The sequence below is a fragment of the Mercenaria mercenaria genome, chromosome 11, assembly GCF_021730395.1.
Source record: "Mercenaria mercenaria strain notata chromosome 11, MADL_Memer_1, whole genome shotgun sequence".
Lineage (NCBI taxonomy): Eukaryota > Metazoa > Mollusca > Bivalvia > Venerida > Veneridae > Mercenaria > Mercenaria mercenaria.
Window position 1 is genome coordinate 27,614,199 of NC_069371.1, and position 27,362 is coordinate 27,641,560.

General features: G+C 33.5%; 1 protein-coding gene across 6 annotated transcripts in view; it reads left to right on the plus strand.

Moving 5' to 3' along the window:
- Positions 1 to 27,362, plus strand: part of LOC123530832 (tyrosine-protein phosphatase non-receptor type 4-like) — a 149,325-nt gene that overhangs the window by 55,218 nt on the left and 66,745 nt on the right. For all 6 annotated transcript variants that reach the window (XM_053518788.1, XM_053518785.1, XM_053518783.1 and 3 more), the window contains one exon: positions 911 to 1,165. In XM_053518788.1, the coding sequence (XP_053374763.1) occupies positions 911 to 1,165 (255 nt within the window). The remainder of the gene's footprint in view (positions 1 to 910; positions 1,166 to 27,362) is intronic.

A 27,362-nucleotide genomic window follows, 5' to 3' on the forward strand; every position in this document is an offset into this window, starting at 1 on the left:
AGAGTTATGCCCCTTTTTAACTTAGAATTTTTTGGTTAAAATTTTATAAAAATTTACTGGCAAAGCTCTAATTCAGAGTCAAGCACTCAGAAAAGTTGAGCGTGTTGTCTATTTAATACAGACAGCTCTTGTTTTAATATAAATTTTAAGGTAATACGTTCAGTTTAATATGAACATAGTCTCTGCATTCACTGTGTAAAGCTATGTCAATTCCTGACAGTTACTGCCCCTGACCATCAAGAACTGAAATTATAAGTAACTAATACATTTTAATCTGTTTGTATTTCAGATTTTTTTCCTTCTTTTCTTTTTAGCATTGATAATCAGATGCCTGGTTATGTTTTCGTTTTTTTCAGCCACTAACATTGTAACTTAGTTGTTCATTTTAAGACATAGTGCATGATTTTCTAGTAATTTAGAGGCAGGTTTTTATGTTTACAGAGTAGTGATATAGCAGAGAAAGTATTAGGTTTTTAGGCTGAGTTGGTTGTTGTACAGTCATTGAGTACAAGCCTTGCAAAATTTATAAGCTTTCAGCTTAATGGAACTCAAAATGTTTGGGTAGAACTCCATTGTTTCTGTCATATTTTGGCAAGAATTTCTGAAAACGAAGATATGTTTTGACACGGTCAGCTGTTTTTGGAAACTTACAAATTGTCTCAAAGTCAGATACTCTTAGACCACTAATTTTGATCTAAATGGCTGCAACTCCAGTGTTTTAAAACTTGTTCCATGGGATTCGCACTGGCAAAGAAAATATTCACAGTGAAACAAACAAAACTTTTTCGCTTTTAAATCAGACCAAAATCATTTGAAATAGATATTGATAATGATAATTTTATACTATGAATTTTATTTCATAGTTTGTACAATCTTAATTAATTTTTACCTTTGAATCTGTTCGTTTCAGATCACCGAGTAAAAGATACGCACGGCGGACAGTTGGAGGAAATACAAGACATGTGATTTTAGTTGAGAAAAACACTATAGATGGGTATAGAAATATACCCAAATCAAAAACTTTCTCGGGCACAACCCAGAATTCAAGTCATCAGTCTTTTCATCGTTATGATGGCATTAACCATCACCAGCGCGCCACATTACCACATGATTATAAAATAGGATCATCTTCGCAAGGATCTCTGCATTCAGAAAAATCAGACGAGTAAGTATTTTGTGTTTGTACCTGTAGGAAATAAGATGAAATTCTTGATCGTTTTTGTATGTTATTTGCCAAGAGAAGGATTTAATTTACAAGAAACATGGTTGAAACTGTGTCTTGTCAATCTAGTATGCAGCACAGTATAGTGCGATTAGATGAAGAAGTACATATCTTATTTTCACAGGGTAACCATTTGATCATCAGTATATAACAGCTTGTCTGAAGAATATTACTATAAAATTGAGCTTAACTGAGCAGTTGGCTCATGTGAGTTCATTGTGATCATGCCTTGTCTGGTGTTCTTTCCCTGTGCTAGCAAGATTTGAGATATCTGATTCTTATTTGATCATGCCTTCAGTCAGATATGAGATACCTGGAATTTATTGAATCATGCCTTGAGCACTCGGTATCTGAACTATTGATCATGCCTCAGCAAGATTTGAATACCTGATTCTCTTTGATCATGCCTTCAGAAAGATTGAGATACCTGGAACTGTTGCGAATCATGCCTTCAGCAAGTTGAGCTACTGGAACTATTTTGATCATGCCTTCAGCAAGATTTGAATACCTGGAACTCATGTGATCATGCCTTCAGCAAGATGTGAGATACCTGGAACTCATGCGATCATGCCTTCAGCAAGATGTGAGATACCTGGAACTCATGTGATCATGCCTTCAGCAAGATTTGAGATATCTGGAACTCATGTGATCATGCCTTCAGCAAGATGTGAGATGTGATCATGCCTTCAGCAAGATGTGAGATATCTGGAACTCATGTGATCATGCCTTCAGCAAGATGTGAGATGTGATCATGCCTTCAGCAAGATGTGAGATACCTGGAACTCATGTGATCATGCCTTCAGCAAGATTTGAGATATCTGGAACTCATGTGATCATGCCTTCAGCAAGATTGTTGGAAATGTGATCATGCCTTCAGCAGATGAGATACGGGAATCATGTGATCATGCCTTTCACAAGATGTGAGATATCTGGAACTCATGTGATCATGCCTTCAGCAAGATGTGAGATGTGATCATGCCTTCAGCAAGATGTGAGATACCTGGAACTCATGTGATCATGCCTTCAGCAAGATGTGAGCTACCTGGAACTCATGTGATCATGCCTTCAGCAAAATTTGAGATATCTGGAACTTACTTGATCATGCCTTTTCTGGCGCCCTTTCCCCAAACCAATCAGATTTGAGCTTGTGATATATTATATTCACATGTGAGAAGTATCACCCAGTCAAAGCTATAATTCTAGACATTGGCACTCAATTATTTCATGAACAAAAAATCAAGTTTGAAACTACCTGTTTGAAATTATTTTCTTCACTTTTGCACTTGGTATTGAAATTACAAGTTGATGTAATGAGGCCTTCAGCACTCCCAGTTTAGGTTTTTGTTTTTTGTCTGTCTTTGATATATATTACAGAAACCTGATAAAAAGTTTTTTGTTGTTTTTTTTTCAGATGAATCAAAATATTGCTCGCTGGAAAATTTAGTTACATTGTTTTGCTAATATAATATAATTCTACTCTAGAATTTTTCTACATGGTAGAAGTGCATCTGAATGTTTTAGCTCACCTGAGCATGAAATACTCATTGTGAGCTTTAAGGATCATTGGATGTCCATCATCTGTTGCCAGTCTGTCCATCATCTGTTGTCAGTCTGTCCATCATCTATTGTCAGTCTGTCCATTATCATCCACAATTTCCTTTCACAAAACATCTACTGAATCACTAGTCTACACTTTCATCCAAACTTCACAGAAATGTTTCTTTGGTGGGCCCCTTTCAGATTCCCTCAATCTAGGTCATCCTTGAGATTTCTGGTTGTGAAATATTGCAAGGGAAACACTTTAATAATAATTTCTCAGCAATGTTTTTGATCCTTTACCAAGTTCTGTTAAGCTATATTGATATGTTAAAAAATGAAACTGTTCAAGCAAGCTATGAAATTCAGGTATGCAATTTAAAACCATCATGACTCTCTTGTTATAAAACCTGTAATCAAGTCTGCAGTGTTTTTTATTAAAAGAATATTTTGGTATCTCTGTCTCACCAATTTTTATATTCTGATTCAAGATCATTTTTCTTCAGACTGACTATAATTCCAGCTCAGATATTTAAAATTTTGAGATGAAATTTGTTTTAGACGGATGCTGAATTAAAGATTTATTTCAACTTTTCCTAGCTTGTATCAGCATTCTCTTAGAAAAAAATTTAAATGACTTTTCAGAAAAGTGATTCGGAAAGGGAAAGTGAAAATCAATAGGCATAGATAGAGAGAGTATCTACCTTCTTGCATTTAATCAAAAGAACTGTGGAGTACTTGAAATATAACTGAATATTTAGGTGTGTTTTTTCACATAAACACTGTAAAACTCTTCAAAATCACGAAATATGTATCCGATTTAAAGGCCCTTGGCAGAAATATGCAAAATTTATGAGAGTTTGTGTAAACAAGATAGTCAGTTAAATGCACACCATAAATTATGTAATACGTTTCAATGTGCATGTTGTACAAGATATAAGACAGACCTGTAAAAGCATCATTAACTACGACCTCAAGTAAAACAACAACAACAACATGGTCATTTATTTAACGCTCTTGCCAGAGATTAAGAAGATTATTTAATGATAAAACTTGATGACATATTGAGAAGATAATAAAATATTTCACGATTATTTATTGCTGCAAGTCTGTGTTTAAAGCCACCTTTGAACAGACAGCACCTGACTCCAAAAAGCCACCTTTCCTTTCAAAGTTGAAACATTTACAGTTTATTTTAACCTATGCATAAAGGCCACCTGTACATAAAGACCATTTTTTGACTAAGGCATATATAGTCTTTGTATAGGTTTGACTGTTTTGTTACTCAGCTTTGGTTTTGGCAGTCACAAGGAAAAGGAATTTTGAGACAATGGTTGTTATAAAATGATTGTATAATTTATATTGGTCACAAATGAGGTGAACAAGTTCAATGTAAAATGTATATCTGATATTGAATAATTAAGGGAAGAGCAGGGAAGCAGTTGACAATGATAATTTAGTGTCATTGTTTCAGAATTGTCAAAGACATTTAACTCCTTTCAAATCTTTGATGGGTTTTTTTTCATATTAATGACATTTTGAGACAGGGTTAATATCAAACAGCAACTTTAACGTCAAAAAGTTTGAACAGAATTTAGTTAAACTTCATTTATAACCCTAAAATTGTGAGCAAGTCCGTTTCAAATTGTAAGAACCAGTAAATGTGGTATCAACACTTTCTTGTATTATTGAGAAACAATTTAAAATATACATATTTTGTACATGACCCTTCAGTTCTGAAAATTGATTTAGGCTGCAAAATCATGGAAACAAAAGAATGTACACAAAGGAAATACAAGACCTTTTGTTGAAAATATGGATTATTGTACAGTAATTACAAGAAACCTTTTACAAAACTATACTTTTATAATTATGGAGCACATTGGCTGTAGTTTTCATATATCAATAGTTGAATGGCAATTGAAACTTCAAGAAGAAATTTGAGATGAAAATGTAGGCTATCTGAGTTTTTCTTTTCTCTATTGTTTGATGAAAAATATTGAGAGTTCATACTTAAAATACAGCACAAAAGTCTGTAAATGTCAAAATGTTTTGTCATTTGATTTTCCAAACATGGCGAGGCTATTTTCATTTATCTGGCGTTGGCCCTTTACTGATGTCTTTAAATAAAACAGTATATTGAGGGGTTATTGCAAGAAGATGGTGAGCATGCCTTCTTTATTTATATGTACTGAGGACCTTTTGGCTCTAACCCCACGAAAATTAAATTAAGTTGAACCGAATTGCAACATATAAAGTGAATTATCTGCATAAGTACTACTATGTTAGGTTCAGCAGTTTCCCATGATCATTCTTTCATTCTCTGTTGTTAATGGTGAGACCTCTGTTACCAAGGCGATAAGGGCAACTTACTGTGGATCATTAACCCTCTGTGCTGTATGTTGAAGCCTTTATGGGAGCTGTATTAATCTATTTTACATTCATTGAGCAGGCCTTAACTGTTGGCACAAACTCCGTTTATGATTATAATTAGTGTAATTTGTATGTTAACTATCTTCCTCTATAGTTATTACTACCTTGATATATGATTGCATTTTGTTTATTTTGATTAAAACTGCGAGAGAGAAATCAACCTGCTATTCTTCTTTGAATTTAAGAGACTTAGCAAATATGATTTTCACTTCTTCAAAAAATTACTGTCCTTTGAAGTTAGTCTACCTATTGTTGTAGTCCGTTCTCTAACAAAGTCTTATATTCCAGTACAAATGAGTTTGACTTAAGTCTTTTCTTCTGTAGATCACTTAGATCTTGTGGTATTAAATAGCTTTGTTAGTAGGGGTTGTTTACATTTTAATAATCTGGGACAGAATTTGAGAACCCTGTATTTTTGCTTTTTGATTTTAATAATATAAGACCATCAGTAAGACTGCTGTCACAGATTATTATTTACACATAGGTCGTGTTCTGAACCAAGCACTGGTCATGATTGTATCTTCTCATGGCAGACTCTGGACTTTTTTTTTGTCCCGGAGCAGTCACACCCTTGAAGCTGGAAAGTCGCCTTAACATCTATATAATTATACAGTGTTTGTTTGACTTAAAATCGTGAAAGTAAAATAACCTTGTAACAGACAATTTAACATCATAATTTAGTGAAATCTTTAACCTTCTTAATTAGGTATTTAATATATGAAAATTGAAAATAAGTTGCAAAAATTTATAGCATTTATGTTTATGCAGTAAATAATTATGTGCTGTAAATTCATACTTAAGGCTGATACTGTGTATTGAGATAGATACAAAAGGAAAATGAGTCAATTTCTTTTTTTAAATTTTTATAAAATTGATTTTGAAAATGATAAATTATGTAAGTTTGGAGCCAATAGATACTTGCTTGGGCTTTTTATACGCTAAAATGAATCTTTTAAGAAATTAAGTATATCAGTCCTCAAGACACCAGTTATAAATATGTCTAAGTATAATTTAGGGCTTTGATATTACAGAAATTTGAGAAGAAAAAATATATCTTCTAATAATACTTTGGGTTTATAGAGAAAAAATAGAATGATTGAAATATAATTGAAATTTTCAAAGTTTAACCTTCAACTAAATGTGTTTTAATATTTAATAAAGTGTTTAATTAACTGAAATCTTAGTCCTTTGACATATTTAATTTTATAATCATAGTTAATGTGACAGTTTAACTCCAACTTGACCTTCCTATTTTTGGGAGTAGGTGGGGTACTTCCATTAAGGATTGATTTGATTCTGCATGGAGTATAATGGCATTTTTAGCAACAGTCAATTTAATTGAGGTAGCAATTTGAGGGAAACTTTTAAGACATTGAGATAGAAATTAGCACAACATTGGAAAAAAGTGCCAGTTTGAATTAGTAATAGTTACTCTTTTACACTGAGTTTTTTTTTTTTTTTTTCTTTTCTTTTTTGTTTTTTTTTGGATTTAACGTAGCACCGACACATTCTAGGTCATATGGCGACTTTCCAGCTTTAAAGGTGGAGGAAGACCCCAGGTGCCCTTCCGTGCATTATTTCATCACAAGTGGGCACCTGGGTAGAACCATTGACCTTCCGTAAGCCAGCTGGATGGCTTCCTCACATGATGAATTCAATGCCTCGAGTCAGGCTCGAACCCACATCGATGAGGGGCAAGTGATTTGAAGTCATTGACCTTAACCACTTGGCCACGGAGGCCCCTTACACTGAGTTGTAGAACCATAATTATAATTGCTGTCAGTTCAAGTGTAAGTGTTCTGGCTTTGCATACAATATTGTACTTTAACTGTCCTAAAATGGTATTAATCTTTAGCCTGCTGGCTGCAAGTAATTCTGCCTTTGCTACCAGTGCAGACCAAGATCAGCCTGCACATCTGTGCAGTCTGATCATGGTCTGCACTGTTCGCCATTTGGTCAGCATCTTTTAGGCAAGCACCCCTTTTAACAGCTAATGGTACTGTCCAAATTGAAAGATGGACCAGTCCATTTTAGAAATTTAGCAGACTAAAGGTTAAACGAACACTTCATGAAAAATGTCTCGAGCAAAGCTGCATGAAATATTTTTTTTTAAATAATCCATAAGAGATCTGTCTGTTTCTTTTCTTGCTAATGTTTGTTCAGCTGCATTACTTTGAGTCACACTGGCCTTGTATGAACTTATCACTGAATCGTTTTTTAATTAAAAAAGAATAAATTCATAACTATGACCACAATGTTGCTTCTTATAAAAGATATAATTGTGACAGTAGGTATCAATTCATTAGACAAACATGGTGAACATTTAATCGCCACTCAAATGTACTGAATTAAGAGGTCTGATATTTTAGCCTTTGCATGTAATTCTTTCAAGTTTTATATTTCAATTGATTTGTTAAATCAACAATTGTGAAAACTTAAGATTCCTGTTTTCATTAGTGTTTTACGCCTAATTTGGAATGTATCTGACCTGAAAGGCCACAGGAAACCCACTTAACAAAGCATGATTAAGAAAATCTTGTGGTTTAGAAGTGCTTCATTGAGATATGGTCAATTTGATTGTTTGTTTGACATGGGTTTAATGCCATTTTGCAACAGTATTTCTGTTATGTAAGAGTGATGGTTTAATCTAGCCAGAGCATTTCACGGTTCTATCCCGAGCTCTTGCCACCAAGCTTCCACTCCCAATTCCCCTAAAATAACAACAAAAAAGCCCCAAACAAATAGTAGTAAGATCCCCACCAACATACACACCGCCTTCCAATGCTTCAAAAAGTAACAAAAACAAAACACTGCCACCAAACAAACAACACAGCAAGACCCCTCCACCACACCACCAACCACTTTCTCTGAAAATAACAAAAAAAAAAAAAAAAAAAAAAAAATGAAAAAAAAAGAAACTGCAACACACACTGAGACTCTCAGACATATGAATTGTTGGTGGATGACAAGTGATTTCAGATTTGTTGTCTCTTGTTGAGACGTGACTTCACATGGGGATCAGCCTTGCAGCCTTTTCCTTGGTAATCTACATCAAATCATCAAAGTCTGCTCGAACTATGGGGACTAGTCTAGATCACATTAAAGATGTTTCCTTCTAAAGCAGATACAAGGTTTCAAGGATATGTTTCGAAAAGAATATCATACAGTTTCTAATAAAAATTTCAAATGCCTGACAGCCTTAATTAGAAATATTGTAAAGAAAACTTAGATGTTTGTTGTCATTATGACTGTGGTTTTAGGCGAGTCCCAGTCTTCAGTATATATATATATATATATATATATATATATATATATATATATAGGCATAATTATTATAGTAGATAGTCTCGTTCATCTTTATAGATAGGTAATCAAAGATTTTATCTTTTAAGAACCGTTGAGCTAGCAGATAAGACTGACACCCGAGTACAAAGGTCGTATTTGATTGGCATACTTTAATCCATTTATTGATTGGATTACTAAAATTTAACGTATTTTCATGCTTGGACTGTGCTCCGTACTTCTTTGTTCTTTTTCTTAAACAAATAATTCTGTGCTTATTAAATTTTACTCAGTTTATAAAATCAACATCTTGAAAATGGAAGAATAATTAAAACTGTCAATGAACTTTCCCACCATTATTTACATCAAATGACTGGACGTCCTTTTTTAAATAAAATTTGAAAATTTCATGATTTCTCTCAAGATAAAGGTTTAATTGATTTTTGTACATTTCTAAAATTGACAAACAAGTAATATATATTCATATTGATACCACCCGCAAACTAAACACTATAAGTCTGTGTGAAAACTACCACCCTGAGCTTTTCACATTTCAGTGGTTTTGAATTTGTTCATTAATTTTATTCTCCCTATTTATTATTTAGACCATCATAATATTTGTACATTTTGTCATAAAAATGTAATTAAAGATAATCTGAAAATTCAATGCTATTTCTTTTTTGTAGTTCTTGTTATCACCCATTATTAAAATGTACAATAATATATATGTTAAAATAAACTGGTAAAACTGTTTAAAATTAAAACTTTGTGTATTTTTTGTTAAATAGTAATAATATTTTCTTTTCTACCCATTACTTAAACTAACATCTTTGGTGGGATATAATTCATTAATTGAGGGATATTTTTTATGACAAAGATTAAACTATATTCTTCAGACTTGAACCTTGGATGAATATTGAAATTTTAATTCCATCTTAGAGCAGAAACACAGACCAATCAACCTTAAGCCTGCTAAATTTCTAAAATGGACGGGTCTGTCTTTCAATTTTGGCAGTATCATTTATTATTCAAAGGGATGTTCACTGAAAAATTACTGACTGAATAGCATTTAAACAATGCAGGCAAGGATGTGCAGACACATCTTGGTTTGAATTGGTTGCAAAGGCAGAATCACTTGCCGCTAGCAGGGTAAAGGTTAAGGAGCATTAAGGCCCACAAATGCAACTTAAGCCTATCAAATCAATGTTAGAGGGAAAAAACAATTTAAATGATTCAGCATAAATATAAGACATAAAACTGAAAATGTCTTTTTAAGTATATCTTCAATTTTATAAATTAGCTCTTTTCTTTCACTGAGAACTATTAACTCCGTTCCTAAAACAGCGAAAGCAAAACACACACTGCTTTTCAAATCAATGAATTACAAAAGATCTTCGATACATTTTACATGTTCATTTATGATATATAATATCTTAATAAGTAATCTATATGGATAATTATTGGTAGTTAGCGTAATTTTATGTCTTAATTTTGTAGTAACGGCAGAAACAGAAACAAACTTTGCAACATTACATCAATTAGAGTAAGTTTAATTGCAGTTATTTAAAGAGAATTCCTATAGTTTTTTTCCTTTCATAGAATTTTTTTAAATTCAGATATATGATATGAAATTTTGTGCTGAAAACAATGAACAAATAAAAACAATAGGTCACCAGGCTCGTTTTTGTGAAAAATTGTTTTGAACACACCCACTGTTGCTGAAACTGCCAGCGATTTTTCAACATTTTCATAATTTTCTGCTTTTTTATAAATACCAACCAAAATATACACCAAGACAGCACAATAAGGTTTTTTCTTTTTACAAATTTTATTATATACTTATTTGATATTATAGTCATATTTGTAATACTCTATCCTTACAGTAATGGGTACAAATGAAAAAAAAATATTGTTTCATATTTACTTTTGTGAACTTTTTTCAATGAAAAATACCCATAGTGAAGAATATTTGTTTTAATTTTGAAAAAACTCTTTCATAGAAAATTTTCCTGTTTTTCTTGTGTATAGATAATTGTATTGTGAACATAAAAATGGCTAAAAAAGTATGGGTCACCAGGCTAAATTTTATGTTAAGACCGCTAGAATACAACACCTGTTAGGACGGAAAGTGGCACGAACCTGGCCAAATTGATTACATGTATATGCGCTAGAAGTTAAAAAAAGTTTTAAAAGTTCTTAATTATTTATATAATTGAATACTAAATAATCTGAAAGGTGATATTGACTTATCAGTACTAAGTCAATTATCTTATATTATATGAACAACACTGTCTTTGTACTAAAATGCGATGTGAAACACATCCACAAAAATAGCAAGATATCTGTCAGGCATGATACTTGTCAATACAACATAAACCAGTATCAACATTTGATTACTGATAAAACTTATCAAAAAATGTTATTTCATTCAAGAAACCTCATATTTAAGATTGTCTGTAACATGTTTCGACAAATGTTGACTTCAGTTCAGTTTTCCTTAGAAAGTGTCGGTTGCGCAGAAAGATGCGCATAAAAAACTATAGGAATTCCCTTTAAATATTTCTGTTGATACACAATGAAACTAAATGTAGGTTACAAAATTTCTCACAAATTATCAAATTATGCAAGCCTCTGGAATTCTATAACCAGCTTGTATTTATAATTCTTATAATGTAAATGAAACTTCTCCACATGAAACAGCTAGATCCAAGTTTAAATGCCAAGAAAAGTGTTTACCAAATAGTATTTACTAAGAGTTGTGATTTAGTTAAGTGTTGACCACTCAGCCTGAGGGTTGCAGGTTTGAAACTCATTGGGAACATTTAACTGCATCTCATTACATGACAGCAAGGATTCAGAATCGGAAGAGATTTTGATAAGTTTTTACAGTTCACCCTTACCATGCTAAATTTCTATAATGGACTTGTCCATCTTTCAATTTGGACAGTACCATTGACTGTTAAAAGGGGTGCTTACCAAAAAGATACTTAATGAATGGCGAACAGTGCAGATCTTGATCAGACTGCACAGATGTGCAGGCTGATCAAGATCTACGCTGTTCGCAAAGGCAGAATCAGTCGTGTCCAGCACGATAAGGCTTAAACAAAAACTAAATAAGCAACAACAACTAAATTTCTAGTTCCAACTGAATCTGATAAATTGTGTTTATGAACTTGAAAATCTTATCTAGGACAATACCTACAAGGAAAAAATAGGTTAAATTGTAAGGGTACTTCATCATCCATATTATTGTAACTCTTATCTGAGTCTAGTTGGATAATGAACTTTAGGAGTATAACAGAGTATTAGTTTAGCAAATATTGTCACTTTGATAAAGGTAGTCTGTCTTTAAATATAACAAAATTTAATATAAAAATATGACAAAATGTATGGTTCTGTCAAGTTTCACTTGTATTTGTGAAACTTTTATATAAATTAGTCCAGACTGATTGACTGAAATTTTATAATCATCTTCAGATACCCCAACTTCTCCATTCTACTTCCTTTCCGTTTAGTGGCTATCGCTTCTGTAGTTCATATTTTGTCATTTTCGGTTGTATCCAATTTGGCCATTTCATTGCATGCTCCATTATTTGATGAATATTTGTGGACAAATTGCAGTGCTTGTTCTTAGTCTTCCATTATAAAATGAAGGCAAATAATCAACATGTCATTTAGAACTTGTTCTTGTACCAGTTCATTCTGTATAAAGAGCATTCAAAACTACCAGTATAGAGGTCTCCAGTTTGATCACCTGAACAAAGTGAGGTGTTCTATGGGAAAGTTTGATAGTTTGATCAACCTCTTGAGTACTCCACCTCTTGGTTCATGTTGAGAAGTTGTCATTTCAAAGTTACTTGTGGAGGACAAGGTCATATTTGGAGTGACACAAAGTGCACTGGTTAGGGAAACCGATTGCAATGTATAACTGAAGTACTGTTGAAAAATAATGTTACATACCTATGAAAATCAAATATACAATTATACCAGTCTAATATTTTCCAGTCCAGGAGAATGTTAGGAGGCATTAGGCTTGTCGATAATCTATAGGAAAACTCTTGATGGGGACACGTTTTCTAATATAAATATATGACACGCTGCCCATTCATCAGTATGTTTATGACAAAACTTATTGACTTTACGACAAATACTTAAGCCATTGTTGGTTCAGTCAATTGATTCACAAAAGATGAACCATTCACTGGTGAAGAGAAGTAAAAACTTAACATTTCTTGAAGTTCTATTAAAATTTATTATGATTTTTTTTACCCTGTTGCATGCTAATGCAACTCCAATAAAGACCTGCTTAAAAAGATATTTTGCCACTGGTCAGTGTCAAGAGTGGGGATAGGATTAACCAATCAAATGCTGCAGTTCAAGGCTAAGCACAGAATTGTCCAATTATATGCCGCAGTTGTTCAAGGCTGAGCACAGAATTGTCCAATCAAATGTCACAGTTGTTTAAGACTGAGCACAGAATTGTCCAGTCAAATGCCACAGTTGTTCAAGGCTGAGCACAGAATTGTCCAATCAAATTTGGCAGTTGTTCAAGGCTGAGCACAGAATTTTCCAATCATATGTGGCAGTTGTTCAAGGCTGAGCACAGCATTGTCCAATTAGATGCCGCAGTTGTTCAAGGCTTAGCACAGAGTTGTCCAATCAGATGCTGCATTTGTTCAAGGCTGAGCACAGAGTTGTCCAATCAGATGCCGCAGTTGTTTAAGGCTGAGCACAAAGTTGTCCAATCAGATGCTGCAGTTGTTCAAGGCTGAGTACAGAGTTGTCCAATCAAATGCCGCAGTTGTTCAAGGCTGGGCACAAAGTTGTCCAATCAAATGCCGCAGTTGTTCAAGACTGAGCACAGAATTGTCCAATCAAATGCCGCAGTTGTTCAAGGCTGAGTACAGACTTGTCAATCAGATGCCGCAGTTGTTCAAGGCTTAGCACAGAGTTGTCCAATCAAATGTCTAAGTTGTTCAAGGCTGAGCACAAAATTGTCCAATCGAATATCGCAGTTGTTCAAGGCTGAGCACAGAGTTGTCCAGTCAAATGCTGCATTTGTTCAAGGCTGAGTACAGAGTTGTCCTATCAAATGCTGCATTTGTTCAAGGCTGAGTACAGAGTTGTCCAATCAAATGCTGCATTTGTTCAAGGCTGAGTACAGAGTTGTCCAATCAGGTGCTGCAGTTGTTCAAGGCTGAGCACAGAATAGTCCAATCAAATGCTGCATTTGTTCAAGGCTGATTACAGAGTTGTCCAGTCAGATGCCGCAGTTGTTCAAGGCCAAGTACAAAGTTGTCCAATCAGATGCCGCAGTTGTTCAAGGCTTAGCACAGAGTTGTCGAATCAAATGTCGCAGTTGTTCAAGGCTGAGCACGGAATTGTCCAATCAAATGTCGCTGTTGTTCAAGTCTGAGCACAGAATTGTCCAATCAAATGTCGCAGTTGTTCAAGTCTGAGCACAGAATTGTCCAATCAAATGCCGCAGTTGTTCAAGTCTGAGCACAGAATTGTCCAATCAAATGCCGCTGTTGTTCAAGTCTGAGCACAGAATTGTCCAATCAAATGTCGCAGTTGTTCAAGTCTGAGCACAGAATTGTCAAATCAGATGCTGCAGTTGTTCAAGGATTTACACAGAATTGTCCAATCAAATGCTGCAGTTGTTCAAGGCTGAGCACAGAATTGTCCAATCAAATGCTGCAGTTGTTCAAGGCTGGACACAGAAGTCGCAGTTGTTCAAGGCTGAACACAGCATTGTCCAATCAAATGCTGCAGTGAACAGAGAAGTTGCAGTTGTTCAAGGCTGAACACAGAATTTTCCAATCAGATGCTAGAGGTTTTCGAGGCCAAGCTAAGAAATTAATCTATCAAATGCTAGAGCTACATGAAACTGATTGCAAAAGTCAGCTGTAACAGGTATTCTTGTTAAACTAATGTAGCATATCAGATTTTTAACATAGAAAAACATTGTCATTACATTGAAGAGGCCATTTTTTTTAACATAGAAAAACTTTGTCTTTACATTGAAGAGGCCACATTTTCTACTTGATCTTCATCAAACTTTGCCAGAATGTGTAGGTCAAGTTTGAAATTGGGTAAACTAGGTCAATATCTAGTTCACAAGTCTTTCTTAAGTTTGCCTTGTTTCTAGTTTTCTCTATATTTCTATTATTGAAATATGTAAAAATCATCTACTCTTAAATCATTGTCACGGTTTGACCATTATTTCAAGTTTCAAGTTTTGGTAAAGTTTAAAGGCAAGCATTATTTAACTGTTTTAAGTTTCACGAAAATTTTGTTAGAGTGAAAATGTTTGATATTACAGCTGTGAATACTAACGTGAGGGAAAAAAAATGAAACCTGTTTTTAAAAAAGGTTGTTTGACATGAAATTTGAACAGCATATAAAACTTTATATTTAACTATACACAACACTTGTAAGTTTACTGGCATATACATTGAATTCCGGAAAAGGACTTATAAAGGGGCCACACGTTCGAACAGTTCAGCACCTTTAAAAACTCATCATTTTCAAAGAAATGTTACATATCTTCGTTTCGATGCATTTGCTATAATGTCCCAGTGCTGAAATTTCACTACATGCATGCACAGTGTTTATTAAAAAGGTTTGAAAAAAGTTGAATGTTCTCTCATTTCCAACATATTTATAAAGATTAAAAAGTACAAAACTTAAATTACCTTATAAATATAGATAGATTTTTATGATTATGAATAGAGCTTAGAGATCTTCCCTTATCGTTACTTCTATTTTACAAACGACAGGAGCTGTTTAATAATTGAAATGTTATAACAATGAAACAAAAGCTTTGTATTCACGATGTGTGACATCAGTTCTTTTCATGTGAATTCGGATTATTTCGTTTATACGACATGTTAAAAAGAAACCGTTCATTTGCGATACAATACCTAGGTATTAAATGATATGAGCGGAGTTTGTTAATTATACATGAGAAGTCTGTTGTGGTCCAATAATAACCGGCGAAATCTATGCAAAATATGAAAAACACCTACTTCCACTAGGTATGAATTATGACTTGCAAACAATGGTACAAAATCAATTTCACGTTCCAAAATATATATGAAAAGCTAGTGTTTAGCAGTGTTGTATGTACAAAGAAGATTTTTTTAAACGATTGTAGAAAATTAATAAGGCATGTTGGAATGATTAAAATTTCATTTGTTGAAATTTTCCATTGTCTACTGATTTAAAGTAGCGATAGTGGTTTAAAAGTCTGGACTTGTCAAAAAGCAGTGGACCTGCTGATCCTCTTTGAGATAAGTGGAATAATCCTAACAGTACTAATTCAATTGTTCCAACTTGCAGTGGACTAGTCCACTTTGGACAATAATAGGGGCAGATTACGGATCAGATAAATATTGGTTAAAGTTTTCACCACTGATTTTTGTCAATATGGATCCATGATTTTGAATGACTCTCAAACCGATATATGTCATATTTATGTATACGGGTGAAATAAACAGAAACCTTATTTAACAGTTTTACCGATTGTCATGTTGATTGAAGTAAACAAAATCTGAAAAATGTTACAATGTAGTGTAGAGATAAAAATCGTGTTATGACAGTTCATTAGATTTTATGGTTGTTTCATGCTTAATGGATTACGAAAAAAAATGTTGTAGGAGAAAAGAAAACATTGTATGACCGCACAAAAAATCCTGGAAAATTGTTTTTACTTTTGATATAATATCAATTAGTTTAAAGTAGTAAAAATTGCTAGTTTTAGTTTATCTTTGCTAAACAAAAGTGGATTAAAGTGGATGAATTAAGAAAAGGTTATTATGTATAAACAATATATTAAAATGTATAAACAACAACATGTGCCGAAGAAAGAGGACTTAGTCATATTTTAAATGTTATCAGTGAAGGATATTTTTTTCTCAGGCAAATGTTAACAGTGAGATTAAAACAAAAATAGAGAGGATTTAATCGAAAAATTCCTATATGTTTAAAATAATAGGTATTAAAGTGTGGATTCTAGTCAACTAAAAACAAGATAGCAATTTAAGTCTTTGGAATTACATGGGTAAAGGTGCCAGTCTTATATGTGGCAGGTATGTATCAAGTGTTTTGATATGGTTGTAATGTCAAAATGAAATTATTGATATTAATATGAAAGTCAAATAGTCTAGTTAGAATTGATATTTGTTTAAGCCAAAATAGGGAGTGGGTGGACGTTTCCAAATTAACAGAATAGTGTGATATATTATTCTGTATACATTGTTTTCTACCTGTATTTTGTCAAGAAATAAAAATAGCAGAATCTTATGTTTCCTCTAGAAATTTTTATGAATGTTAGTTGTACCAGCGAAATTTTCTTACTGTACGTGTTTTGCAAGCCTGTGAATTGAAATTCTTCAATGTATTTAAGTTGAATTTGCATAAAATAGAATTTTTGTTGGCACTTATTTTGGTCATCAGCTACCTTAACCCTTTGATCAAATGAAAATTTACTAAATAGAGAAGGTTGTAACACAAAATTGGGTCTTTTATGAACATTTTAGTACATTATATTGAGAAAATCTAAATAAAAATTTGATGGGTGGGGTATGGCATTGACCAAGTATGCATAATGGTAATAAAATTGTTTTCAATGTATTTTTTAATTGATCGGTTATCAAAAGGAATTCAAATGTGAAATTTAAGAAAGGAATAATCTGTATTTAATTCAAAATAGAAAACACCTCTATCATTTAATAAGCCATGTGAAAAAATACAAATATATTAATGAAATCTGCCTTGATTTAAATAGTACCAAATAATAATGATAATAATAATAAATACATCAAAATCATAAAAAAAGCGGCAGAGATAGGTATAACTATAATATGTCTTATAGTTATTATTTTACAGGTAACTCTTCCTTTACACACAAAATTGTCTTTTCATTACATTGGTGCTATACTCAGTGTCGATCTCAGTTAGGCCAGCAGCGGACAAATAAATAATTATTCAGCTCAGTACCCCACATCTGGGTCACAGGTTCTTGTCTTTTGGATGTCTATGCTGCTCTTTCTCCTTATGACACCAGGGTCTGAGGTTATAAAACCAGACCATTCATCTGATTGGATGATTCTGAGTTCAGTCTTGAAATTGACCAATGGTAACGCTGCATTTTTAGGCTGGTCTGCAAGCTCAGTTTGGAGGAACTGATCAGTTTCAGGCAAACAAACACAAGATTGATTCAAGTAACTTGAAGCTTCAAACTGTCTTCAGAAGGGGGCTAAACATTATTATGTGCATTTGTTTACTGAACATTAGTGTACATAATATAAATAGTTGATGATGGGGAGGCATAGAGTAATTTCTCATTGTACATGTAAATTGTCCTTTAGCTGGTAATTTAGGTAAGCTTATCTTCAAAGTATTCAACATCCGAAAATGTTTTCACTTGCCCATGGCCATGAATTCGTAATTAAAGTAAAGGTGAAAGTGACAAGGTCCAATTTGAATCCAATTTACATAAAATTAATGTACATCATATTACTAGGTTTATGGTCTTTAAAATGTAAGTATTTTCCAGCTACAGGGGTTAAAGATATCATTTCATGGCTTGATAAGCACTCGTAATGTTGAATTTACATTAAATTCCAAAAAGAGAAAGCTCCTGTTTTTGTTTTTTATAAGCTCACTGACAGTATTTGAATATTTCTAACTCTGTTCAGGGGACAGCATACATTTTAAGCTGTTAAGTTTGAAAAAGTGACCATTCAGCCAAACAACTGATAACTGTCACAGGTTCTTCCTTTTCAAATTTTTATTGAGGTATGGGACAGTTATGTTGCTCATGTTCAAGAGGAGCCGTGGCCTGTGGTTAATGTGTTAAAATTGGCATCTCATCCCAGACTGAGTCTATTGGTTCGAGCCCCGCTGTTGTCATCATCATGTCCCAGTTATGGTTTTCGTTTGAAGTTGACTCAAGGGTGATTTCAAATATGCGTTTGTCACAGTCTAGCTGAAATAAAAAAGTATAAAATAAAATCTTTTAGCTTAATCTAGTCAAATTGATATCATATTGAGAATGTTAAAATTACAAAAATATTCAGGTTTATGATATGTTTGTTTCTGTTTGGAGTCATCTACTTTTTGACAATTTGTTTAAGACGGTAACAGAGTGTTAGAAGAGGATGTAATATTTGACTGGCAAATATTCGATCAATGATCTGGCACTTAAAACTCCGTAGAAAGTAGAAAGTTTAGAATAAGGACTGTTTGCAGAAGTAATTAGTATAGATGATCAAATGGATAAAAGTTCAACACTCTTTTATTCTATCTAAATAGATTAAAGAACAACGATATTCTAATTTTGTTGTATGTGTTAAAATTTGTAAATTGACATAGCTTTAAATCCATCTACTTAATACAATGGTCGTGAAGTTGAAAAAAATCGAGAATTTCTTAACATTTAGTATAAATTTACGTAAATGGACAGCCCACCTGCATGGCTTAATAGGAAGAGCGAAGATCTACATATCACTGGGTCATGAGTTAGATATGCGTTTTGGGCGTATTGTTTTCAGGGACGATTTGATGAAAGGACATATAATTCATTCTGTAGCTCTGTTTCATGTGGAGAAGTTGGCAGTTACTTGTGGAGAACAGGTTTGTACTGGTACAGAATCCAGGAACACTGGGTAGGTTAACAGCCTGCCTTTACATAACTGAAATACTGTTAAAAAATGGTGTTTAACCCAAAACAAACAAACAAACATAAATGCACTGAAATTTTGAACATAGCGCAGTATTTAGGCATTGATTTTAAAAGTATACATCTAAATATTACACATGATACACTTGTAGGTATTTGATAGTACTTGAAGTGTCTTTAACTATTATTTACATCTGTAATTTATTGATTAGATATTAAAACCTTTTGTTTTGACCCCCAGCGTTGAGCTGTTCTAAAAAAGAATACTTCATGAATTGGGGCCAGTTTTTTATATGCCGTAATGTTCCAAATTGAATCCCTTTCAGATTTATTTCAATCTTGCCTGGTTAATAAAAAATATGCAGTGTTTCAGTGTGTTAGGCAAGTGAAATAACTGATAGGGACACTGGTAAGTGTTCCAGGCAGGTAAAACAGTTGATTGGGACAAGGGTTGTTTCAGACAGGTAAAATAAGTGACTTCATTAGGCACTGAGAAGTGTTTCAGACAGGTAAAATAACTGATGGGATATTGGTGAGTGTTTCAGACAGGTAAAATAACTGATGGGATATTGGTGAGTGTTTCAGACAGTTAAAATAACTGATTTGCACAGGGGGGACGACTTCAGACAGGGATAGGATACCTTGGATGAGGTGAAAGTAATTCAGCTTGGATGGATTTTGTCTGAGCCGTGGCAATGATTATTTTTGCTGCCGAATTTCGGCAGTTTCCCCTTGCCAAAATAGGCTATTTTTTCCCAAAAATCATCAATTTTCCTCCCAAAAAAGAGGTGTTTTTCCCCTTCAAATTAAAAGATTTTATTTCCAAAATGTAACAGTTTATATTCGGGCGTGAGATCCGCGATATCTAACATGAAATTGGCACAAATGACATCAAAAACGCCCTTTTTATGATCAAAATTGCATCAAGGTTACAGTCATGAAAATACGTGACAAATAAAACATTGGTGACTTTCAAGAGAAATATAGACTTAGTCGGTTAAAATATGTTCCGTTATGCCAGTTAATCTTTTATGATAATGAAAAATGACAATATCTTCCCCAGTTTTTGAAAAATTGGAGATCAAAATCGGCGCTAGTGTACTGATTTTCGGATAGTGAAAATTTTGGACGTTTTCAAACTTCAAGAGCATCAACTGAAAATTGAAAAATACAATTCTTTTAAGTTGTATTGGTGTCTTAATTAACTTTTATATTTTATTTACCACCCTTAAATTATACGATTTTAAATCCAGAAGTGGTTTTGGAAAAATGTAAACCCTTCAAACAACATTCAGTTTGAAAATGTAGAGATTTATATCACTTAGTATGGAAATTAAACACATTTCTGTTTTTTCCCAATTTTAGGCATTATTGCACTTATTTTTCCCAATTCAGCGGGCATAGGGGCACCTTTATTTTTTCCAAAAAAAATCACTGCATGGTCAAAATTGTGGCTATGCCTCGTATAAGTAAGAACTGGCCTTTTTCAGTGAAGAAGCAGATTTGATTTTGAGATAATGTCAATCAGTTTGTATAAATTATAGTAAAAAAGACCATGTAATTGATTACACATGAACAATATGATATAGATGGACTGGTGTAACAGCATTATCATTAAATTTTAACTGTGATTATTTTACTTATTCAGGAGCCGATCCTGAATATGGGACATGTTTTAAGAACAGTATGGTATTTACAGGTAAAGGTAAACCAGACTAAAGTAGGTATTTCATACCTATTCAGAACACTTAGAACTTGAATTATGATTTAATCACACACATTTAATACTTGTTACTTTTGAAAAAGGTGGAAGATTTATGGTAGCTTGGTGAATTGTCAGCAAAGTTTATGACATAAAATTAAGGTAAATTAGAATTTCACTTTGTGACCTATCAGTCTATGCTGAATAAAAACCAATAAAAAAGTGAAGGTCTCAATATAGGTGTCCTTTCATTTAATATGTCAAAACAGCAAAGTTTTCTAACCCTTAAGGTATAAAAAATCGATATTTTGTACCTATTGTAAATATCAAAGATTTGGTATTGCCCAGATTTTTAGAACAGAAAAGAGAATTTTGATTTTTTTTTGTATCCAACACAATCATATACAGTGTTTTTCTAAGTAAAATTGATTCATAAATTAAAAAATATGACTGAAGTTTGCAAAATTAATGGTAGGAAAGAAGAGTGATCTGTTTTTTGTGGGGTAGTTTTGGGAGACTAGTGTAGATCATGATCAGCCTGCACATCTGTGCAGTCTGATCCTGATCTGCACTGTTCCCAATTCAGCCAGTATCTTTTTGGTAAGCGCCCCTTTTAACAGCGAATGGTACTGTCCAAATTGAAAGATATAGACAAATTCATTAAAGAAATTTAGCAGAGTATGGGTTAAAAACTGAATTATAATCTTGTACATATAAGAGCCATGCCATGGGAAAACCAACATAGTGGGTATGCGACCAGCATGGATCCAGACCAGCCTGCGCATCCGCGCAGTCTGGTCAGGCTCCATGCTGTTCGCTAACAGTTTCTCCAATTCAAATAGGCTTTAAAAGCGAACAGCATGGAGCCTGACCAGACCGCGCGGATGCGCAGGCTGGTCTGGATCCATGCTGGTCGCATACCCACTATGTTGGTTTTCCCATGGCATGGCTCATAAACCTTAGTCTGTCTGAGCTAAGTCACAAATCAAGTTCTTAGAATAACATTTGCAATAAGCTAAACAAATTTTATACGTAACAAACTTTATAAGTTTACCTTATTGTCTAAATGAAAAAAAAATGAAAATTTCATGTAGTTAAAGTGACACATGAAAGACAAATTTATAAATATAATTGAATTTTGAGTAATTGATTTTTCCCTGATTATTGTATCTTCCATAACGATAAAGCAAATATATGGAAGTATTCCAATATTAGTGGAATGTCGCAAGTTGTCGTAACAATTGTATATTTGATCAATGCTCTGTACTGAGTGGGCAAACAAAGCCATTTACAAAATAATTCTGTTCCTAAACAGTGTGTAAGCTTAATGAGAATTTTCCGCTATTGTTCAGTGCGAAATATCTCCTTTTCTTACATTTTTTTAAGTAACACTAAAAGTTTATAAAGTATTAAGATTTTTCAGGCATTTAGAAAATAAAATTATGTATAATTCCCATTACTGTTTTTCAAGTTTTTAAAGTGTATTATCAATTAATGGTCTTCAACGTCCTTAAATGTTAAGATTTGTGCATTTGAAAGATGTTATTTGCCAGTTGTCCTGCAAAATTTGCCGTTTCATTGTCATTAATTTTTCTGTTATGATTTATACTCAAAATATCTCATTCTTCTCACCTAGTTGCAGACTTTGATATCTGTTCAGATATTCTCATTTTTGCAGATTTTAGATTCTGACATTTTTAAAAAAAGGTGCTTAATATCCAGGGATTCACTCCCATTCATGCTTTTAAGGTTTTGTCAAAATGATTGTTGGAATATGACAGTGCTGCCATTATGCATGTGACATGTTCATTATAAACCTAAAATTATATAGCCAAATAGAAAGGTCAGCATTATTTACAGACAAAAAGAACCTGTACATTTTTCTTGATGACTTTTCCCAGAATCCCCTTGTTTTAGATTCTATATTAAACGGTAGGTCACCCCCATTCAGCATGAAGTTGCATAAATAAATTTGAAGCTATAGATCATCCATGGTTGATAAGCCTGAAAAGTAGTTATATCAGTAAAAAATGTTTTGATATGAAACACCAGCTGATATTGAATGCATTCTGTCATAAAAGATGTATGACATATTATCATTGGGAAGGTTTCACAGCCATATCACATGCACATAGAATTTTTTTCAATCACTTTATCAATAATAATTATGATTTTATGTATATTGAGGCATAAAATGCCACACTTTCTGTGAAACTGTTTGCACTGAATTTCTGCATTAAATTAATAGACCTGTTTTACAGCAACTTTAGTGAATTATGTAAAATAACACAAAATAATGGCCTCAGATTTTGTTGGAGAAGCAGAAATTATCTCCCTTTTCCTCCATTTTAATAAAACTTATGACAACTATTTGCGAAATTCTGTTATAGATTTGAATGCAAATATTTCTTTAAATGTAAATTGATAACATTAAACCCCTTTTGATACAGGTAATCCTTTCTTACATGCATATTAAATTTACTCTATAATCAGTTCTCCAAGGGATTAAACTTTATTAAAGACATTTAAATTTCATACATTTTCGTAAAGTATTTTCCTATATGCACTAACAAGTTTTAAATGGCCTTAAGTCAAAATAATTGATCCTGGGTTCAAACTTATCAAACTTCAATTAAATTTCATTGAGGCCATTTCTCCATTTCAAGTGAATTGTATTTAATAAAATGAGTATCTTTAGTGAAAGGAATGTGTAAGGATTCCGGTATTAAAATGTTCATTTTGATAAAAACATAGGAAATGATGAATTGCAATTTCTGTTTTATTCATACACACGTACACACCATTCTTCTCACTTTTGCGAATCCCTCTTTGGTTTTTTTTTTCACTAAATTGACCTGTAATATACAAAAGTATCAGTTTTCATACAAAAGTATTTTTTTCCAGCTAGAAATGTTAATAATATATAAGTATTTTCCTATTTCTAACATGGGCGGACTTAAACTGCATTTGCAAGTTCCCATTCAGGGCTCAACCTTAACGGTCCTATTGCCCTGGGCAGGTAAAAGTGGAGTGCGGGCGGGCAAAAAGTCATAATCAGTTGCCCATCAGGCAAGTGAAATATATGACAGATCCCAAGAAATATTTCTCAGAAAATGTACTCCTGTTTTTAGCTCACCTGAGCATGAAGTGCTAGAGGTGAGCTTTTGTGATCGCCCTGTGTCCGTCGTCGTCCATCCGCACGTCCGTCCGTCGTCAACAATTTGACTGTTAACACTCTAGAGGTCACAATTTTGGCCCAATCTTAATGAAACTTGGTCACAATGTTACCGTCAATAAAATCTTGGACGAATTCGATATTGGGTCATTAGGGATAAAAAACTAGGTCACCAGGTCAAATCAAAGGAAAACATTGTTAACACTCTAGAGGTCACATTTATGAATATACCTTCATGAAACTTGGTCAGAATGTTAATCTTGATGATCTTTAGGTCAAATTCGAATCTGGGTCATGTGGGTTCAAAAACTAGCTCACCAGGTCAAATCAAAGGAAAAGCTTGTTAACACTCAAGAGGCCACATTTATGGCCATATCTTAATGAAACTTGGTCAGATTGTTAATCTTGATAATGTTTATGTCAAATTCAAATCTGGGCCAGGTGGGATCAAAAACTAGGTCACCAAGTCAGATTAAAGGAAAAACTAGTTAACACAGGTGGGGTCAAAAGCTAGGTCACCAGGTCAAATCAAAGGAAAAACTTGTTGACACTAGAGGCCACATTTATGACTATATCTTCATGAAACTTAGTCAGAATGTTAATCTTTATGATCTTTAGGTCAAGTTCGAATCTGGGTCTTGTGGGGTCAGAAACTAGGTCATTAGATCAAATCAAAGGAAAAGCTTGATGATCGTTAGGTCAACTATAAATCTGGGTCAAAAGGGGTCAAATATTAGGTCACCAGGTCAAACCAAAGGAAAAGCTAGTTAACACTGTAGAGGCCACATTCATGACCATATCTTAATGAAACTTGGACAGAATGTTAATCTTGATGATCTTTAGGCCAAGTTTAAATCTGGGTCAGGTGGGGGTCTAAAACTAGGTCACCAGGTCAAATCAAATGTAAAGCTTGTTAACACTCTAGAAGCCACATTTATGATAATATCTCTATGAAACTTGGTCAGAATGTTAATCTTGATGATCTTTAGGTCAAGTTTAAATCTAGATCAAGTGGAGTCAGAAACTAGGTCACCAGGTCAAATCAAAGGTAAAGCTTGTTAACACTCTAGAGGCCACATTTATGACTATATCTTAATGAAACTTGGTCAGAATGTTAATCTTGATGATGTTTATGTCAAGTTTGAATCTGGGTCATGTGGGATCAAAAACTAGGTCACCAGGTCAGATTAAAGGAAAAACTAGTTAACACTCTAGAGGCTATATTTATGACCATATCTTAATGAAACTTGGTCAGAATGTTAATCTTGATGATATTTAGGTCAATAGGTCAGGTGAGCAATACAGAGCCTTCATGGCCCTCTTGTTTGTTGCTATACTGCATTCTAATATCTGGTCACATCACCATATTACATTTGGGCAGCCAAGCATAATGTCCGGGCAAAAAAGCCAGAATCTACCGTCATCAACAAACATATTTGATGTAGTAATGCTCTGCAATATTAGGATACAATAGAATTATTGAAAACTACTTTTATTTCCTGAGTGACAGATTCCATAATGTCTGTGGAATATATTAAAGTCTTGCCTATTTACATATGATGGCGGCACTGTTATGTTTTATGGAGTGTTTGGCAATGCAAATTTTCTTGAAAGCTTTTAAGATTATTTTAGTTTGAACTGTACTTAAAATTTGCATAAGTGATGGTTTGTTTATCCTTCCAGTGAAATTATTGCAAACAGTCTGATAATATAATGTATTTGTATATTATGATTGATGTTGATGCTAAATTATAGGCTGTAAAATACTGGGTATTATCTTAGGGGTATAATTCTTCGTTAGGTTTCCTGATCATCACAGTCTACAGGGGGAAAGCTGCATCATGAGGTTAGCTAACCTGTACAAACTTGCATTATTAGAGCTCACTTGTATGGTACATTTCAACCAAGTATGCCAGTAAGATTTCACTTATAAAACAAGTGTATAATGTCATAAACACAGTCATCACAGCTTATTCTCTGTTATGCTTTAGTTATCAAATCACAGTTCATCTGCAAGAATGTAAATATATGTGAACGTTTTGAACTGCATCACTTGAACATGTTTTGCTGTATTTTTTTCTGGCCATGCAGCTTATACCGAATAGATTCAAGCACAGCCCAGGGAGTCGAAACTGAATTAAGTGCGACACTGAAGAATGTTCTATATCTAGGGATAGGAAGTGCCTCAGACACAAGCAAACAGTATTGGGCGTCTAGCTTAGGTACCAAGTGGACTGCAACAATTTGTGTCAGGTTTCATCCATTTGTATCCTCATTACTCTTGCACTATTACGCCTGCCTATTCAGCTCACAGACTGGAGACAGTCGTCAAGAATAAAACTCATTACTCCCACAAGTTGTAGGTTTGAATTCAGGCAAGATTTTGTCTGTGGTCTCTGCAGTCTAGTATTTTAGTGCATTGGCAATGGAAGTTACATTGCTAAAATAAATTCTTCAGCAGCTATTGTTTGATGAGTGAGTTATGTTGTGAAATGCTTTGGTCCTAACGGGAAGAATATTTAGATACCACTACAGTTTATAGACTGATTTTGCAGGTTAACAAATTCTATTATCAGGAAACCACAAATTGCTTCATTGTTTACGTTAATAAGCTTTCTTGTTTCTGCCGAATCATCCTTAAATGGAACTGTATTCATTAAAAGATATGAATGCTTTGTATTATAGACAGAACTATTTATTCTGGATCTATTGATATAGATAATGATCTGACAGCCAATGTTTAACCTCTTCTATTGCTAACTGTACAAGTGTCCATAAAAAAATTATCTCTAATGTATTGAACACCTTAGCTTTGTACTTAAATAGATGGCATCATGTCCACTGTCATAGATAGGAAAGATTTATGTGAATCTCCCTTCATACTGTCTTTAATATGCTCTAAACCCATTTGAATTGGTCAAAAACAGGGAGATAAATCCTTTAGAAGTTAGATGTGTCTAAATGGGTGTGCACTTGAAAGAAAAAGGTTTCTTGAAATTAAGGCCCACCAGTATGGTGCCAAAACAGTGTCTCTTTTTGCATCCCTCCCCCAATCAGTCCATCCATCACAAAATGAGAATTGTGTGTTAAATTCAAAAGAGCAACAGTTATTTTCCTGAACCTTGGTACATAGATATAAAGCAACCGTTCAAAGATAAAACTGCATTCTGAAATCTAGCATTCTAAAAGGGTAATTGACATTTGTTTTTGCTATTATGACTTTGTAATGCTATTTTAAATGAGTTTCAAAAATCGATAGTTTGATAATGTTTTAAAATATTTAAGAATTCTGTAAGGCTATAGGTTTCCAAGCTATAAATCTCTA